The sequence below is a fragment of the Triturus cristatus genome, chromosome 12 (genome assembly GCF_964204655.1).
Source record: "Triturus cristatus chromosome 12, aTriCri1.1, whole genome shotgun sequence".
NCBI classification, from domain to species: Eukaryota; Metazoa; Chordata; class Amphibia; order Caudata; family Salamandridae; genus Triturus; species Triturus cristatus.
This window is the reverse complement of record NC_140595.1, coordinates 842,093,890-842,114,042: the sequence shown is the minus strand read 5'-3', so window position 1 is coordinate 842,114,042 and position 20,153 is coordinate 842,093,890. Positions and strand designations below refer to the sequence as shown.

Genomic DNA, 20,153 nt, shown 5'->3' with positions numbered 1-20,153 from the left:
CGGCTCTAGGACACCCTCAGTTACTGTCTGCTGTAGGATACCCTTGACATCTTGCCTAATGAACAAAGGGGTTCTTACAGCCTTATGTTTGGCAGGAATCACCCGCTATTTCATGATTATCCTGTGTGTGACGTTTGCCTGTGCTTAACTTATTTTGGACCCGTTCTTGGGAGTTTGATAGACCCTCAATGTCCGAGTCATACACCACCATGACCTGGCCTAGGGCTCTTGAATGAATGACTATACTCAAGCCATACTGATGTCCCCAGGCTAATATTGAAGGGCCAGATTTGGCTACATACATACACCTTTCCCGAAGCCTAATGTCACCCACATATAGCCGAAAACATCAATACTGCCCCCGTGATAACCCTTATGTTTTATGTATGAATGAAAGCTTTTTTATGCGATTAAATAAAATCTTTACAATATTAAAATCTTACATTATTCTGATTGCTACAACATTAACATATATAATCAATAAGAGCCATGGTTCACTAAAGGATAAAACGTGCGTTCGCAAGACACATTAAAACGGGGAATGCTTAAGATCAAATGAACCAAGAAAAAGAGACTGAAGTTTAAGGATCCTCTCCACTTAGGGAGCTGGATGTGTCACTCATATGCCATGGTCCTTGCTTCTGCCTCAGCGATGCGCAATGAAAACAAGAGCAGATACTCTGCAGAGAGTCTGTTTTGGAGCACTGCCATGTATAGGCTTCATTGGAAAATTCAACATCAAGGTCCTGTTTCAAGGTGCAGATTATAATAAATGAGCTGGATTCACGTCAGCTTGTGTCCTTGGGTTCACTGGTGAAAGGATCCCTGTGGTGTAGCCTGTAGGGCAGCTACATTCTAACTCTCCAAGCAGGAACACCACAGGGAAGCCAAGAGAAGCCTTCCAAGCTGCCAGCATTCGAGCTCGGCCTAGAGTTACCACATACCGCCCGCCTGCCGTTCCTTTAGCTGAGCTCTGAGCATCTCCACTGCCGAGAACCCTGGTGATAACAGCTACTGCGGATAACAGTAGCAGCTGCCGCCAGCAAGGATCTCTTCACAGGACGGGGTCCACCTCAAGCAGTGGCACCAGTCTTGGGCAGTGGTGGCTTCACTTGGGCAGCAGACTCTTCATCATGGAGTCGGGTGGGGTGGGGCAGTTGGGCCCTCTGAGCCCAGCTTCAGGGCTAATTTACTCTCCTCCTCTTCTGGGGTCGGCAGTATAGTTACTTGGCAGGCAGCAGACTACAGGGCAACACAGAATGACACAGCCAATCGGATTGCATAAAGAGGCACGGGAACCCCTCCATAGCACGGGCCACTTGTAGATCGCTCGCTTGGCATACTCAACTTTCTCTGGGTGCTTCTCATGCCAGTCACACGTTGGCCCTTCCCTACAGGGCCACACACTCCTTCACTCTCTTGGCAGCAGGCAGAACGTAAGTAAAGATGGTGGTCCCATTACCTGTGGGAGCATGACTCGGGCATGGAGCAGTCCTGGTTAGACAGCAGCTCTGCGAGTACTGTGGGCACTGCCCACTCTGGGCCGAGGGTCTTCGCCCAATCCATCTGCCTGAGCGCTGCTCCGCTTCTCTCCATTATTCTGAGCATGTGTTTCTTTGTTCATTAGAATTCATTGCATTCGGTTCCATACTGGTAGTACCAGGTGTCCTTTTCTTTTCAAAAAGTTATTTCAATCACAATTTGTTGTCAATCAAAATATATAACATAGGCATAGAAACACACCAGACTGTGAGTGGTGGGGGAGGGACGGTGCACACCTCGCCGGGTCGGTGTACTTGAGTTGATGTTACTTTATTTGAGGTGTGAAGATCGCACACGCAGCGGTGAAGCACCAATTGACAATTTCGATAAGAATTTTGATTAGAAGGATTAACAGATCATTTTAGGAGTGCACCTCCAGATCAACTACCGTTTAACCTGGCCCTGATGTGCACCCCTCGATCGCCGTGAGTGGTGGGGGAGGGGCGCCAAATCCTGGGGGTTGCGGCATTGGTACGCCGTGCGAGCCGAGCATACCCGCCGTGGAGAAAGGAAGGGCCCTGGTGGGGCTTTACGAAGTTAGGGAAATGAATAGCACACCGCCGGCTCATGAACTCATCCTCAACTTCATCAGTGACTCGCTGTCCTCCCTTGGAGGAGACCTACAGTTTGACATCTTTACAAAGCCCTAAACCACGACACTTCACACTACTACACCTACTCTTTGTATCCAATGAGGCAAAGAAGTGTAGTTCGTCTAATAAATGGATATTTAAAAACTATGTTTCTGACAAACAAAAGGCAAGCCTTGGATCCGAAATGGAATATTCCAGTCTGCACGCACATTCAACAGACTACAAAACCCACCAGGATGTATTTCGAGGGTGACACCTATAGAAAATGGAAGGCAACACCGGCTCATAATCCCATCCGCATCTTCGCATTCTAAACCCTATGTGATTCTCTGCCCTCTTTCTTAATCTGTAAAATAAAACTTGTGTTGCGAAAACCAACAGGTACTGACATTCAATAGCATTAGCAAACCGCTTGCCTACACAAATGCTGTTCTACACTGGCCAAAAGAGCGAAAATACATTTGTGCTGATGTCAAAGACGCTCAGTAACCTAAAAAAAGCAAAACAAAGAGACAGAAAGAAAGAAAAAAAGACAGAGGAGAGAGAAAGAAAGAAAGAAAGAAAGAAAGAAAGAAAGAAAGAAAGAAAGAAAGAAAGAAAGAAAGAAAGAAAGAAAGAAAGAAAGAAAGAAAGAAAAAAAGACAGAGGAGAAAGAAAGAAAGAAAAAAAAGAAAGAGGGGTAGAAAGAAAGAGAGAGAAACAAAGAAAGAAAGAGAAATAAATATAGAAAGAGAGAAAGAAAGAGAAAGAGAGAAAGAAAAGTGATGAGGATGAATAGGAGTACGTGCATCATGCATGAGCTGGTACATGTCATAACGCTATGGCGGCACCAGTGTGATGACATATATCAGTGCATGCATCACCAAGCATGAGCATGCATATGTCATAAAGCCCGCAGACATTTTGGTTTTGTTTAATATACCATTCCAAGATGGAGGATGCCCATCGTGGAGCAATAAACTACAAAAAACAGAAAAGGTGTTTCAAAGCCGAAAGGGTGGCCTGACAGCAAACTGCATTCCTAAAAGAGACAGAAAAAAATACCCAGGGGTGGTGGGTAGGGAATATGGGGGCAATAGTGGAACAGGTGGGGGCAGCAGGAAGTGAAGTAAACTGGAATGACCATCTGCAAAAGCAGGTGGGAAGACGAGAAGAACCTGGGTGGGGAGAAAAGCTGAAGGTGGGTGAGCTGGTTCTTAGTTGACACAGTACATGTCCTACCGCACAGGTCTGTCGGTGCTCAGCAATTCCATTGGAAGGGTCTGTGCTTAGCTGACACAGTACATATCCTGCCGCACAGGTCTGTCTGTGCTCAGCTGTTCCACCGCAAGGGGTCTGTGCTTAGCTGACAGTACATGTCCTGCGGCACAGGTCTGTCTGTGCTCAGCTGTTCCACCAGAAGGGGTCTGTGCTTAGCTGACACAGTACATGTCCTGCCGCACAGGTCTGTCGGTGCTCAGCTGTTCCATCGGAAGGGGTCTGTGCTTAGTTAACACAGTACATGTCCTGCCGCACAGGTCTGTCTGTGCTCAGCTGTTCCACCGGAAGGGTCTGTGCTTAGCTGACACAGTACATATCCTGCCGCACAGGTCTGTCTGTGCTCAGCTGTTCCATCGGAAGGGGTCTGTGCTTAGCTGACACAGTACATGTCCTGCAGCAGAGGTCGGTCTGTGTTCAGCTGTTCCACCGCAAGGGGTCTGTGCTTAGCTGACAGTACATGTCCTGCGGCACAGGTCTGTCTGTGCTCAGCTGTTCCACCAGAAGGGGTCTGTGCTTAGCTGACACAGTACATGTCCTGCCGCACAGGTCTGTCGGTGCTCAGCTGTTCCATCGGAAGGGGTCTGTGCTTAGTTAACACAGTACATGTCCTGCCGCACAGGTCTGTCTGTGCTCAGCTGTTCCACCGGAAGGGTCTGTGCTTAGCTGACACAGTACATATCCTGCCGCACAGGTCTGTCTGTGCTCAGCTGTTCCATCGGAAGGGGTCTGTGCTTAGCTGACACAGTACATGTCCTGCAGCAGAGGTCGGTCTGTGTTCAGCTGTTCCACCGCAAGGGGTCTGTGCTTAGCTGACAGTACATGTCCTGCGGCACAGGTCTGTCTGTGCTCAGCTGTTCCACCAGAAGGGGTCTGTGCTTAGCTGACACAGTACATGTCCTGCCGCACAGGTCTGTCGGTGCTCAGCTGTTCCATCGGAAGGGGTCTGTGCTTAGTTAACACAGTACATGTCCTGCCGCACAGGTCTGTCTGTGCTCAGCTGTTCCACCGGAAGGGTCTGTGCTTAGCTGACACAGTACATATCCTGCCGCACAGGTCTGTCTGTGCTCAGCTGTTCCACCGGAAGGGTCTGTGCTTAGCTGACACAGTACATATCCTGCCGCACAGGTCTGTCTGTGCTCAGCTGTTCCACCGGAAGGGGTCTGTACTTAGCTGACACAGTACATGTCCTGCCGCACAGGTCTGTCTGTGCTCAGCTGTTTTTCGAGAAGGGGTCTGTGCTTAGCTGACAGTACATGTCCTGTTGCACAGGTCTGTCTTTGCTCAGCTATTCCACCGGAATGGGTCTGTGCTTAGCTGACAGTACATGTCCTACCGCACAGGTCTGTCTGTGCTCAGCTGTTCCATCGGAAGGGGTCTGTGCTTAGCTGACACACAACATGTCCTGCTGTACAGGTCTGTCTGTGCTCAGCTGTTTTTCCAAAAGGGGTCTGTGCTTAGCTGACACAGTACATGTCCTGCCGCACAGGTCTGTCTTTGCTCAGCTGTTTTTCGAGAAGGGGTCTGTGCTTAGCTGACACAGTACATGTCCTGCTGTACAGGTCTGTCTTTGCTCAGCTGTTTTTCGAGAAGGGGTCTGTGCTTAGCTGACAGTACATGTCCTGCTGTACAGGTCTGTCTTTGCTCAGCTGTTTTTCCAGAAGGGGTCTGTGCTTAGCTGACAGTACATGTCCTGCCGCACAGGTCTGTCTGTGCTCAGCTGTTCCATCGGAAGGGGTCTGTGCTTAGTTAACACAGTACATGTCGTGCCGCACAGGTCTGTCTGTGCTCAGCTGTTCCATCGGAAGGGGGCTGTGCTTATCTGACGTAGTACATGTCCTGCCGCACAGGTCTGTCTGTGCTCAGCTGTTCCATCGGAAGGGGTCTGTGCTTAACTGACACAGTACATGTCCTGCGGCACAGGAATGTAGTGCTCAGCTTTGCCACCAGAAGGGGGCTGGGCTTAGCTGAAACAGTACATGTCCTGAGGAACAGGTCTGTCTCAGCTCTGCACTTCCACTAGAGGGGTCTGTGCTCAGCTGACACAGTACATGTCCTACCCCACAGGTCTGCCTGTGCTCAGCTGTTCCATCGGAAGGGGTCTGTGCTTAACTGACACAGCATATGTCCTGCTGTACAGGTCTGTCTTTGCTCAGCAATTTTATCGGAAGGGGTCTTTGCTTAGCTGACACAGTACATGTCCTGCCGCACAGGTCTGTCTTTGCTCAGCTATTTTCGAGAAGGGGTCTGTGCTTAGCTGACAGTACATGTCCTGCTGCACAGGTCTGTCTGTGCTCAGCTGTTCCATCGGAAGGGGTCTGTGCTTAGCTGACACACAACATGTCCTGCTGTACAGGTCTGTCTTTGCTCAGCTGTTTTTTGAGAAAGGGTCTGTGCTTAGCTGACAGTACATGTCCTGCTGCACAGGTCTGTCTGTGCTCAGCTGTTCAACCGGAAGGGGTCTGTGCTTAGCTGACAGTACATGTCCTGCCGCACAGGTCTGTCTGTGCTCAGCTGTTCCATCGGAAGGGGTCTGTGCTTAGCTGACAGTACACGTCCTGCCGCACAGGTCTGTCTGTGCTCAGCTGTTCCATCGGAAGGGGTCTGTGCTTAGCTGACACAGTACATGTCCAGCTGCACAGGTCTGTCCGTGCTCAGCTGATCCATCGGAAGAGGTCTGTACTTAGCTGACACAGTACAGGTCCTGCCGCACAGGTCTGTCTGTGCTCAGCTGTTCCATCGGAAGGGGTCTGTGCTTAGCTGACACAGTACATGTCCTGCCGCACAGGTCTGTCTGTGCTCAGCTGTTCCATCGGAAGGGGTCTGTGCTTAGTTGACACAGTACATGTCCTGCCGCAAAGGTCTGTCTGTGCTCAGCTGTTCCATCGGAAGGGGTCTGTGCTTAGCTGACACAGTACATGTCCTGCCACACAGGTCGGTCTGTGTTCAGCTGTTCCACCGCAAGGGGTCTGTGCTTAGCTGACAGTACATGTCCTGCGGCACAGGTCTGTCTGTGCTCAGCTTTTCCATCGGAAGGGGTCTGTGCTTAGCTGACACAGTACATGTCCTGCCGCACAGGTCTGTCCGTGTTCAGCTGTTCCACCGCAAGGGGTCTGTGATTAACTGACAGTACATGTCCTGCTGTACAGGTCTGTCTTTGCTCAGCTGTTTTTCCAGAAGGGGTCTGTTCTTAGCTGACACAGTACATGTCCTGCTGTACAGGTCTGTCTTTGCTCAGCTGTTTTTCGAGAAGGGGTCTGTGCTTAGCTGACAGTACATGTCCTGCTGTACAGGTCTGTCTTTGCTCAGCTGTTTTTCCAGAAGGGGTCTGTGCTTAGCTGACACAGTACATGTCCTGCCGCACAGGTCTGTCTCTGCTCAGCTGTTCCATCGGAAGGAGTCTGTGCTTAGTTAACACAGTACATGTCCTGCCGCAGAGGTCTGTCTGTGCTCAGCTGTTCCATCGGAAGGGGTCTGTGCTTAACTGACACAGTACATGTCCTGCAACACAGGAATGTAGTGCTCAGCTTTCCCACCAGAAAGGGGCTGGGCTTAGCTGAAACAGTACATGTCCTGAGGAACAGGTCTGTCTCAGCTCTGCAATTCCACTAGAGGGGTCTGTGCTCAGCTGACACAGTACATGTCCTGCCGCACAGGTCTGTCTGTGCTCAGCTGTTCCATCGGAAGGGGTCTGTGCTTAACTGACACAGCACATGTCCTGCTGTACAGGTCTGTCTTTGCTCAGCTGTTTTTCCAGAAGGAGTCTGTGCTTAGCTGACACAGTGCATGTCCGGCTGCACAGGTCTGTGTGCTCAGCAATTTTATCGGAAGGGGTCTGTGCTTAGCTGACACAGTACATGTCCTGCTGTACAGGTCTGTCTTTGCTAAGCTGTTTTTCCAGAAGGGGTCTGTGCTTAGCTGACAGTACATGTCCTGCTGCACAGGTCTGTCTGTGCTCAGCAATTCCATCGGAAGGGGTCTGTGCTTAGCTGACACAGTACATGTCCTACCACACAGGTCTGTCTGTGCTCAGAAATTCCATCGGAAGGTGTCTGTGCTTAGCTGACACAGTACATGTCCTGCCACACAGGTCTGTCTGTGCTCAGCAATTCCATCGGAAGGGGTCTGTGCTTAGCTGACACAGTACATGTCCTGCCACACAGGTCTGTCTGTGCTCAGAAATTCCATCAGAAGGTGTCTGTGCTTAGCTGACACAGTACATGTTCTGCAGCACAGGTCTGTCTTTGCTCAGCTGTTTTTCCAGAAGGGGTCTGTGCTCAGCCGACAAAGTATATGTCCTACTGCACAGGTCTTTCGGTTCTAAAAGCAGCACTAATTTACATGACTGGTGTCATGTCTACCCAATATGAGATCGGTCGTCATTGCTGCCAGATGGGGTCTGTTCTCACTCATGGGACAGACATGACTGCAGTGCTTGATTGTCTGTAATAGGCTGCCTGGCAATTCTGGCCTAAACAAAGGCACATCAGGTGGCTGTAAATACCCTGGGAACACTTATTTACAAACTGCAAATAAAAATACAAATGCTTAGAAACAGTGATCCATCAACTGAGTGTGTTGGGACAATGCACTTTGTGATATAAATAGTAATTGTCTGGAAATACAAGGTTGGGTACAACAGAGTGGAATTAAGTATTTATGACCAAGTCAATGTCAGATTTTCTCAAAAACACATCCAATGAACACAATGGTGGCCCTGCCCAGAGGTGAGGGTCAGAGGGGTGACCTTTCCTGCCAAGTCAACATCTGCTCACAGACCGAGGCAACACCACCTATCCGCTCCGACCAGAAAAAGCAAACCCTTGTTGATGGAGGCCTCAGACCAATGATGTACAGGAGGGCGGGTGGCTTTCGTGACCCAGCAGGGCACTACTGGAGTACCAGCCAACAGAGCAAAGTGAAAGAACCAGTGAGAGCGTGTAGACATGGGGTCAGCCTCGCGCCACACCCACCTCCAGCCATGCTCGGTAATGTGGGAAAAGGCAGACTCGATTCATAATGAAGGTGAAATGTCATTCAGTGCCCATCACAGGGCGCGCAGAAGGCAGGCATGTGCGCTCCTACTCCAGCTTGCTCTAAATGAATAGTGCCCCCACCACCCTAAAGCCCACAAAACACACTAGCATGTGTTGGAAATTTGCCCTTTGGTAGGGTCACCCTGTTTTTTTTAATGACCCGTAGTTTCATTGGCCATAAAACTCTGCACTTAACTACTGCTATCCATTATTAAAGTGCTTGTGCTCCCTCCTACTAGCAGATTGAAAGGGGTATATACCTGAATGGCATATTTAACTTACCTGTAAATCCCTATTATATGGCACAGATGGTACCCAGGGCCTGTCAGTTAAATGTCACTAGTGGGCTGTAGCAGCCATTGTGCCAGCCATTGCAGTGGCCCAGCAAACCAGTCTCCAGGCCTCCACTGAAGCCAAGCTGTTCGGTTTTAAAATGCCATTTGACACAATAAACCCTTTCAAATATTAATCCATCATCCCTAAGTAGCCTTATCGTTGATAAGGGTGCATGGTATTTACAAGTAGGACATATAAGGTTTACTGTTCCACACACCCTTACAATGAAAAAGGCCCAAAAGCTAGTTTTACTGCAGCAAGGCCGGCTGCTTCATTGGAAAGCACTAGGTTACATTATTACACCTGATGATGCCAATTTCGGTTTGGAAACAGCTAGAAAAATAATTCAAGGATTCTTCAATAGTTAATCAAAATTAAATGTAATGGTAAGAGAACATTGTGTACAACTATTAAGGAAAAGGTACTTTTTAAAAGTTACGTTGCCCTGTGAGAAGTCCCTGGAAGCGACTTGCATTTGTTATTCCATTGCTGCCGTTCACTGATAAGCATTTGAATAGGTGTGAATTGGTGCAAAACATCTCCCAGGAGCAAACAAGAGGCTGACCTGACTGGGCGGAGCATGCAAGGAGGACTGGGGGGTCCTTTGCAACATTCAAATGGTAAACCTTGCTTGAATGTTACATCCTGTTCCACAGGTCTGCTGCTAGTGTTTTCCATTTGACACTAGGGGTGCAGCTCAAAGAGGCCCCCCATCATAGAAACATATTAGCAGACACTGGGGCAGGGCCCTTCTTTTGTTTGCCCCCCTCGGTTTTGTTCTACCACACCTCTGTCTCTCAGGTTCTGATGGACCAAGGACCTGACTCAAACTGGATTTTTGTGTTAGATGTGGCAGGGCACTAGGATTACCAGCCCTTAAGTGTGGCTCAAGACGTTCGCCATCTTGAAAATACCCTAATTGGTAAGGGATAGCCCCGGGAACCTTCAGCCCTTAGGTTAGGGAGCCTCCAGGGGTAATTTCAACCCACAGGCACATACATGTGGCATCTCCAGGCACTAACTTCAGAACATTCCTGGATCTGTGGAAGATCAGAAAAGGACTGACAGACAAGAGCCTGGAAAACTGGACCTGCTCCCTCTCTTGTACACACAGGACAAGGAAGTAGACTCCAAGGGTCATTGGGCTGACTCACTGTTAAAGCTACAGGGACACAACAAGCTACAGAGGTCTTTTCTTGCAACTACCTAGCAGGCCAGTGACATCTGGAGCGGGATTGGATCCATGTGTTTGGCCGCTTCCTGTCATGCTGCAAGTCTCCAAGTACCTCCCCTGAGGGGCTTTAGAAGTGTACTCTTAAGGTGTATTGGGTATTAAATGACTAAAGTCAGAAGCTAAAATCGTTTTCTAACCTTATCTGATTGTTATATCCGACCCACACTCCACACCGCCAGTGTCAAATTCTGCCTACGCCCCATTATACTGTGACCACTAACTATCATTGACACTTTGTGCGTTGTGATGCTATTTCTACTTAAATATTCGTTTCTCCGGTTCTTCTTATTAGAATTTTCTCATTTTGGTATCATCGTGTTTATTAAATGTTACTCTAGTTTTCTAATTGCTAAAGGGATTTTATAGTTTTGCTTTTCTACTTTATCACTTTTTTAGAACTGATAAAATACTTCACACGTTACCTCCAAGTTAAGCCTGCCTGCTCTCAGCCATAAACGGGTTGAGCTCAGGTTAAATTAATTACTTTATGGGTCACCCTGTCAAGGACTGATTATTACTAGAGATGGGTACTTACCTCCCTCAAGTAATATCCCAAATTCTTATAATGTGAAGTGGGGATGACCCTCTAAGTCAGTCATCAAGACCCTCTGCTCTTCCAGTGCCAGTCAATGTCACATGCATGGAGGTGGAGCCCCTTTCTAAAGAAAAGTGACCTCTAGAGGCAGATGAGAACACTGCACTCTATATCCTTGTTGACCTGTGCTGCCGACATATTTCCAGGGCAAAAATCCGACTTCAGCCTTTTTACAACACACAAAATGGCAGGTCTGAGAAATACTGCATTCTTGGCAAACCCTTTAAAAGATAATGTCACCAAAAAGGGTTTTCCTTTTTTCCACTTCATTGTGCTTAGTTTTCTTTAACATGTTACAAACAGCCTACAGTAGTCTGCAATAACAAATCGGTGTACATACTCCTACAGATTTCAATTTGAAATACAGTGGAAAGACGTTCAGTATGACTACTTTCACTTCAAACGAGTGTCTTCCAGCTGGTGACACCAGGAATTCATCTTCTGGGGCTGAGCCTGGACTGCCACCACCCCAGGCCAGTCAGGTTTGCCAGCTGTCTCACTACGTGTGACTGGAGTGTCTAACTCTGCGGTTGGCTCAGAATGGACAACTCAGCACGTTACCAGCCAAGGGGCCTATGCTCACTGGAAGTAACTTCAAGGGCCCTGCAGATCTGCTCACAACTGAAGCTTACAGGAAACCACAAACTCTCACACTCCTATTCATTCATCACACTACGAAGCGCCGAGTACCCTACGCAATCACTGCCCCTTGGTGGGCCTCAGGTACAATATGGAAACATTTCTTTTACAGGACCAAAAGAAGGACAACTCCATACAAACCGCACACCCTACACGGTGACACTTCAGAGTTCAATAAACAGAAACAAATTGTAGTAGATGGTCATTGTGATCTACCACAGAGTTAAAGATGTAGTTTATGATGAAGTGCTCTGCAGGTTCATGCACATGTCAACAGAAACAAACTGAGCCCCATACGGAGTTGATACCCAAAGGTTTCAGCACTTGGGCAGTGGAAGCGGGTGAGTACACGCCCGCCAATGTTCGGTCCGGCCACTCAGCTGAAAGTCCAACCTACGCCTCTGAAGAGTGTTACAAGCAGTGATTGGAGACCTGGGCCAAGCACTTGCGCACTTTGACCCACGTAATAGACTCCGCATCTCTGGGCACACACAGATGACCTAGCCACGGACAAAGAAAAGTAATAGCTGGGCGGGAACCCTGGGCAAGCGGTGAGGCCACAGTGGGCACGGGAAGGACGGAAGGGTACAGAAGGGCTGAGGACTCCTGAATCATACATAAAGCAAACAGTGGAATGATTAGAGTATACTCTACCTCTGTGACATCCATGACTTTAATGGCTGCCAGCTGCCCGGTCTTGACATGGCGGCCCTGTGTGAGAAAAAGAGGACAGCATTAGTTTAACAGTTTAAGTACTAAGTTTTACTTTTCCTGACAAATGCGGTAAGTGCACAGGAAGCTGTACAGGGGAATCGTATGAAAGATGTATAGTTCAAGTACTGGTTCTGTGCACACTCTTTACACACTGCTCAGTGGCAAAGAGCCCTGAGTAGCATGCATGAAGGCTCGAGCCAGCTTATTTTGCTATTCAATGGCAATAACTAATCTCCATACAGCCTTCGGCTTTCTTTTTTTCTTGCTCACAGCTTACACTTCTCTTGTTCACCAGAGGCTAAAGATGTGTGAGGGAGCCCCCCTGAAGAGTAAACAATGAACCTGCATGTAGGAGTAAGAGGTAAGCACATGTACTCAACTCACCCACCACTGACTAATCCCAAAAGTGTTAATAGAACTCTCACTAAATGAGGGCAATAGAGTTTTCTACACAGCACTGATGACACATCATCAGTGCCGACATTACACATCTTACCTTTATACAACAAGAACAATAAAATACTTTATATAAAGAGGACATTTCCTATTTTAAATAAACAAAGGAGAGAATACCGTTTGGAAGAAACAATTGTTCATCAACAAAATACATTTCATAGCAAGTCAAGCAGTTCACTATAAAACAAGACAATGGATAATATTCAAAGCTGAGAGACTCGAGTAAGTAAATGGTTAAACTAAGTAGTCTTTTAAATACAAGAGGGTGTCACCTGAATCTATTTGACCTATTCCATTCAGGAGCAACATAGGCATGATGTGACACCTCATTACTAGATGGTAACTTTCTCTTCCGACCCTCTACCACCACAGCATCATCATTGACGCTGGCAACCTGACTAAGGTTATCTGTCCATCACAGGTCTTAACTGGGTTGTTGAACAACTTGATAACTTTCCTAGGAAGAGTACATTTCAACCATTGTCCGCACCAACGAGAGCACAATTTTTCAACACCCTCCTTAATGCACACCTTCTTCACATTGCCTGGAGTCAAGGTATTTCTTTCTTTGTTTTCACACAAACTCAGTTCGCTAGCTCTCCATGAATCCTGATCAGAGACCTGCACCCACCCCTTGTTCCAATCCATCCAGTCAAGTTCGGATGGAGTATTCCTCCCAAAAAACAATTGGAAATGAGTTTTCCCAGTGGTTGAATGTGAGGACAATCTGTAAGCTAGAAAGTGTTCTTGAAAACATTTTTTCCAATCAATATTATTAGCCCTGGCCAGATGGACGCCCTCTTTATTAGTTCTATTGAAACGTTTTACAATCCCATTGGCCTGAGGATGGTTAAGTGAGCATTTTTTGCAGGGTAGGTTGCACATCAAGGACTCTTTCAACCTCACGTGAACACAGCTGCGTTCCATTGCCAGTCAGAAAGGAACTTAGAAAACCTTTTCTACGAACCAACTGCTGCAAAAATGTAACCACAGAATTAAAATTAATGTCTTTAACACAGGAACTGTCCGGTCATCTTGAAAACAAGTCCACGGTAATATGCAAGGAATACAATCAATCAATCAATCAATCAATCAGGGGTTTTAAAACGAGCTACTCACCCGCGAGGGTCTCAGGGCGCTGAACTATCCATACCTCTTAAAGGGCCCAAAATGTAAAGAGGGTTTTTAGGTAAATCTGTACATACAGTGGGGGTTGGGGGTGGGGGGTATTGGGAGGGGGTGAGAGTCCATGTGACATAAATCTCAATTCTGCTGATACACTCACAACTTTGGAGGACAGACTGCTTCATGTTTTGCAAACAGCCATACTGCTGGACATTTTTTAGAATCAACTATATATCCAGGCATGCCATAACGAAAACAACTACCTTTAAATACAGGAGGTAGCTTTTGTGACTTAATTCCCCCTTTCACCTCAACTACACTCACAACCACCTTCTCTTTAACTTATTTTTTCAACTCATCTACACAGTTCAACCTCTGCTCAACTCGTTTTGAGGTAGCAATCGTTTCTCACAGAGGTGGTTCATCTTTCAACCACAACTCTTCTCTCAGTTTATGAGACTGGCAATGTAGAACAAATTGGTCACAGATTCTCTCTTAACAAAAAGCTCTATATGTGCATGACACTGCCAATTTTCTCAAAGCAGTGACATACTCTTTCCCAGTCGCATCCTTCTTTTGTGTCTGTCTACCAAACTGGAACCTTTCAGGTATAGATCCAATCTCTTTCTAACAATTTGTTGAGATCTTGTGCTTCATCATCCACTAATACAGGTATGTTCCATCGTGCCGTTCAGCACCTAACCAATGGTTTAACAAAGCAAGTTTCTTTTCACCACTAAGATTGGTTCTATAAAAACATGCATAGTTCATAAAGAAGCATTTCTATTCCGAGTGCACCAAGGCTCATCAACAGACAGGCTCCAGTTTCCAATGCCCTTGTGGAATATTCCCTTTCAATGATTTTATACGCAGCATATGCCCATATGCCCATGTCACTCTGCAGGCTACGCGTCCTCGCAGAGATTCAAGATGCATTTCAGTAACATCAGCAATGCAGGGCGACGTCAAGCAATGCAGGGCGACGTCCAGCAATGCACGGTGACGTCACCCAACAAGCCTGGGTGGCTCTCCATTGTTCCTCCACCCACAAGACTTGATGTACACTCAGCCATAGTTGCAAAAGGACTGAAAACAGTTTCAATTGTCACACGAGACTTGATGTACACCCAGCCATAGTTGCAAAAGGACTGAAAACAGTTTAAATTGTCACACAATCACAATGCACTCCAAGGGTCTCAGCAAAAGGAATCCATTGCTCAGGTAGTGGAACTTTGTGCCCATCAAGGCCTTCCTTCTTGACAACAAACAGCATTCCAGCACATTGCGGCTTTCATGTTGAGGTCAAACTCTCTTCTTCCGCCAAATTATCGCTAGAAAAAAGTAAATAACGAAGCTGCACACAGGGTAAGAGGTAAGTTAGTTTATTCACATCACCCACCAATTGACGGATCCCAACAGTCAAGACAGTACTTCACACAGGCACTGATGGCACGCCAGCAGTACCAGCATTACACTTTAGTAACAACGCCCTTTCACACTGATGAAATAACAGAAACTGGACTAGAATGAGCCCACAAGACAGTTGAATCTAACAGACCATCTGAATATCTCGCTGAAGATGGTAAAATGGCACTGCTTGGTGACCTTGAAGCCCCCATCAGTTCCTTTCTGGCTCCTGCTGCAAGAGGGGTTTCTGGTCTTGCACCATTAATGCTAGGGACTCAGAGCTCCATGTGAAATCAATGCGCTTCAGATGCATGGGGAGTATTGGAGGCCACAATGAGATCCATGGACATCCTTATAGTCGGTCATATCATGACAAGCTTGTAACCAAAGAAATCAACAAGAAACACAGAATATTTTGATACTGCATGCCTATGTTAAGTGCTTTTAAGTGCTTTTATAACGCGCAATACCTACTCCGAGGAGTGTCCCAGCGCAGAAACATACTATGAATAACAAGTCTCACTATAAACCACTGTAATGGTTGTCAATTGACCAACCCCAGAAGGAAGGCTCTAAAAAAAAAAGCTGGGGTGTGTGTAGACTCCAAGGCGATGCTTTCTGGGAATGAGGTACTGGGACTCTCATCCTCACATCTCAGACCCAAGACACCCCCGCTTCATAGTCGAGAGCTGTGCCAGGGACAGTGTGACTGTCCCAAAAGCAGACCTCAGGTGCTGGCACAAACAAATGTGTGCACTTTCTAAGAATATCACAAAGCGTGCGAGGACCAAGGCCCAACTCTAGACAAAGCTCAGCGACACCAAAGAAGTTTCCTCACTTTAGAAGTTTGGCTGAAAAAGAGTGTTGCCTTGCAAAGGAGAGAATTAGAACTGAACTAACTTGGAATACTGACCTACCTGGAGTCATCTTGGCCAAATCAAGAGCTCCTGCATGATACGTAGGAGTAAGAAGCCCGTCTTTGAGGTATCACCCGCCCCTAGACTGATGCGACCTCTATCGGGACCTTCCTGTTCTGCAATGTCCCTCAGGGGTTGCCTTGCACAGGGGGCCATGAGCTGTTGAGTGAGGGTGATGACAGGAGAGACTCTTCCAGCTAATCCGGCCACACGGCGCTCCTCTCTGGCCTGTAGCAAGGCAGTATTACATGCCTGCCTTTCTCTCACTGGCCATGCGGCAGCTAAATCTAAGGGGGCGGGAGTGGGATACTCTGAAGGGAAACAAGGCTCTCAGTGTTTATGGGAACCACAAGTGTAGATTAGACATGAAATGTAGGGACAAAAACAAGGACCAACTAGTGAGGGAGGGCAGATGTGAAACAGGTCCAGCTGGAGGGGGCAGGTATGAAATATAGGCACGTGAAACAGGTCCAACTGGAGGGGTAGTTACGGAATATAGGCATGTGAAACAGGTCAGCTGGAGGGGCAGGTATGAAATATAGGCACGTGAAACAGGTCCAACTGGAGGGGTAGTTACGGAATATAGGCATGTGAAACAGGTCAGCTGGAGGGGCAGGTATGAAATATAGGCACGTGAAACAGGTCCAAATGGAGGGGGCAGGTGTGAAATATAGGCATGTGAAACAGGTCCAACTGGAGAGGGCAGGTATGAAATATAGGCATGTGAAACAGGTCCAACTGGATGGAGCAGGTATGAAATATAGGCACTTGAAATAACGTCCAACTGGAGGTAGCAGGTATGAAATATAGGCAAGTGAAAAAGGTCCAGCTGGAGGGGACAGGTATGAAATATAGGCACGTGAAACAGGTCCAACTGGAGGGGGCAGGTATGAAATATAGGAATGTGAAATAAGTCCAACTGGAAGGGGCAGGTATCAAATATAGGCACGTGAAACAGTTCCAAACGTTGGGGGATGGGCAGCTGTGTAATAGAGACACATGAGACAGATCAAACTGGGGGGAGGGGGCAGATGAGGACAGAAGGCACGTGAAACAAGGTCCAACGGGTGGGAGGCGGTAGACTGAAGGCACGGGCAGGTGTAAATATAGACATGTGAAACAGGTCTGGGGGGGTGGGGGGGGGGGTGGACTGAAGGCATGGGCAGGTGTGAATATAGACATGTGAAACAGGTCCAACAAGGAGGGGGGGGGCAAGTGTGATTGTAGGCATGGTCCAACAGGGGGCTTCTTTCTTGGTAGGTGATGTTTAAGCTCAATGGGTTTGCAGCTCCAATGACGTCTCACATTAATGAGCCGTCTCTATAACCAGTTGGGTTCGAAGCGCTTTACGAAACAGGCTCTATGAATGCCCCCGCCGCACACCTGATCTTAGCTCGAACACTTATCGTACTTGGTAAATGATATGTTGAGAGCTATCTAGTAAAATGGATCAATTCCACAAACGACATGAAAAGAAATGGAAAGAGTTTGCTTTGCTAACGCTACCTTCGGCAAGGTCTTCACTTCACTGCCTCGGTGAGACCGCAGAGGAATCGCCTTGAACTTCCCTCCTGGAAGAGTTCATCGAAACCTGTGAAGAGGCGACCGGGGCAGGTGGCACTGAAACCGAAGAACCGTCTGGACAAGAACTCCATGGGTCCATGCTGAAGTTTAAAGACCACTGATGCGCCAAGGTATGACGTGCATCAGAAGGGGGGGTTGTGATGGCATGGTGACATGTGATAAGAGACTCCCTGTGACTGCTCTCCTAAACCTGGCGTCCTCACAAACGTTGTGGGTGTAGACATGCACTGATGTCCATGTGGGAGCCACGCATATGCGCTTTACTGAGACGCTGTCAAGGAAGTGACTGACAAGCTTTGATCCTGGTGGAATGGCCCACGGGCACTGAGGGTCAGGGCCATCGGCTCCATCACAGCAGGGACTGATGGAACATTCTCTACAGGGAGACTGACGACTCGCCTTGTGCTCGAAGCATGGCGTCCCCTGAAGAGGCAGGTCGGACAGGAGGGGTAGATGATTTTGGGCTGACATCTGGAGCGCCCCTGCTTTTATGCAGGGGGAGACAGACTGAGGTCCACTCTGCTGAGTTAGTGAATACTACAGCCAGTGACAACAGCAGTAATATTCCATGTATGAGGTACCTAGAGCAAGTCCTGGAGTCGAACTGTGCCCCATAGGCACACGGGTACACATTCTGTACCCAACAAGCACTGCGCTGTTGTGGGAAAGAGGGTCTTCTATGCCAGATACAATACCCTTGTCATGAGAGAGGGTCTTGTATGCCAGCTACAATGCCCTTGTCATGAGAGAGGGCCTTCTATGCCAGCTACAATGCTCTGGAGGTAGGGTCTTTTATGCCAGCTCCAATGCCCTTGTCATAAGAGAGGGTCTTCTATGGCAACTACAATGCCCTGGAGAGAGGGTCTTGTATGCCAGCTACAATGCCCTTATGAGAGAGGGTCATATACAGCAGCTACAATGCCCATGTTATAAGAGCGGGTCTTCTATGCCAGCTACAATGCCCATGTTATGAGAGCGGGTCTTCTATGCCAACTACAATGCCCTGAAGAGAGGGTCTTCTATGCCAGCTCCAATGCCCATGTTATGAGAGAGGGTCTTCTATGCCAGCTCCAATGCCCATGTTATGAGAGCGGGTCTTCTATGCCAGCTACAATGCCCTGGAGAGAGGGTCTTCTATGCCAGCTCCAATGCCCATGTTATGAGAGAGGGTCTTCTATGCCAGCTCCAATGCCCATGTTATGAGAGCGGGTCTTCTATGCCAGCTACAATGCTCTGGAGAGAGGGTCTTCTATGCCAGCTCCAATGCCCATGTTATGAGAGCGGGTCTTCTATGCCAGCTACAATGCTCTGGAGAGAGGGCCTTCTATGCCAGCTCCAATGCCCATGTTATGAGAGAGGGCCTTCTATGCCAGCTCCAATGCCCTGGAGAGAGGGTCTTCTATGCCAGCACAATGCCCTTGTCATGAGAGAGGGCCTTCTATGCCAGGTCCAATGCCCTGGAGAGAGGGCCTTCTATGCCAGGTCCAATGCCCTGGAGAGAGGGCCTTCTATGCCAGGTGCAATGCCCTGGAGAGAGGGCCTTCTATGCCAGGTGCAATGCCCTGGAGAGAGGGTCTTCTATGCCAGCTACAATGCCCTGGAGAGAGGGTCTTGTATGCCAGCTACAATGCCCTGGAGAGAGGGTCTTGTATGCCAGCTCCAATGCCCTTGAGAGAGGGTCTTGTATGCCAGGTCCAATGCCCTGGAGAGAGGGCCTTCTATGCCAGCTCCAATGCCCTGGACAGAGGGTCTTGTATGCCAGGTCCAATGCCCTGGAGAGAGGGTCTTCTGTGCCAGCTCTAATGCCCTTGTCTCTTCCTCTGATCTCAGTGAGTAAACAACATGCAGCTGGCTCTGGAAGAACAAAGGTGCCACACACAGTTCTCTTCAAAGGAAACAATGAAGAACCCCTTGGCTGTTCTTGTGGACAAAGAACAGGGCGGCATGTAGGGCACACGAGCCCTTGCGATGTCAATAGTCCTGGCTTAAAAATGAAAACGCCTCGTAAGAGACTAATGCATTCGAGGCACTCAGCTCGCAGGTATGAGGTCTGTCACTCACCTTATCGCTGCTGCATCCATGCATTCATCCATGCATTCATCCATGCATTCATCCATGCATTCATCCATGCATTCATCCACCCAATGACTTATTCTTACCCCCATGGACGGACAAAAGCACAAGAAACACACGAACAAAAAAACAGCTTAGCAAGATAACTCAAAATATTAAAAGTTGAAAACAGAAGACTGATCCCAGTAAACATGGCAGGCATGTGTCCCTGAGAGGACAGTGGAAATAAAGCGCCCCGACATGTTTTCCCTCAATAACCCGCCGAGTACAGCTCTGGAAGCACAGAAAGATGCCAGAGGCTCACTCTGAGGGCGGGAGCAAGAGAGCGGCGATCAGGGCTGAGGATTTAGAAAGACGCCTTTTAGAGGAACTGGTCTGTAGGTGGAGCCGAGGCAGAGCCGAGGCACTGCACTCTCTCCTTTCAGCACATGGAAGCTTTTTACGAGGAGCCGACACTGGACCGTGAGTGCAGCTTGGGAGCCAGCCCAGAGAACCTGCTCTGCGCCAGCAGCGGCACCGGAAGTGACTGCATGGAACACAAACCCGGAGCGGGTTTATGAATAGAAGACGACAAAGAGTGGAAACGACTCACCAATCGATGATGCACTAAGCGAGGAGCGAGAGGTGCACTCTAGGGTCCGTCTC

General features: G+C 48.1%; 1 protein-coding gene across 7 annotated transcripts in view; it reads right to left on the bottom strand.

Annotated features, from left to right (window-relative positions):
• Window positions 1-20,153, bottom strand: part of MINK1 (misshapen like kinase 1) — a 965,829-nt gene that overhangs the window by 622,374 nt on the left and 323,302 nt on the right. For all 7 annotated transcript variants that reach the window (XM_085637899.1, XM_085637895.1, XM_085637897.1 and 4 more), the window contains exon 3: window positions 11,887-11,943. In XM_085637899.1, the coding sequence (XP_085494025.1) occupies window positions 11,887-11,943 (57 nt within the window). The remainder of the gene's footprint in view (window positions 1-11,886; window positions 11,944-20,153) is intronic.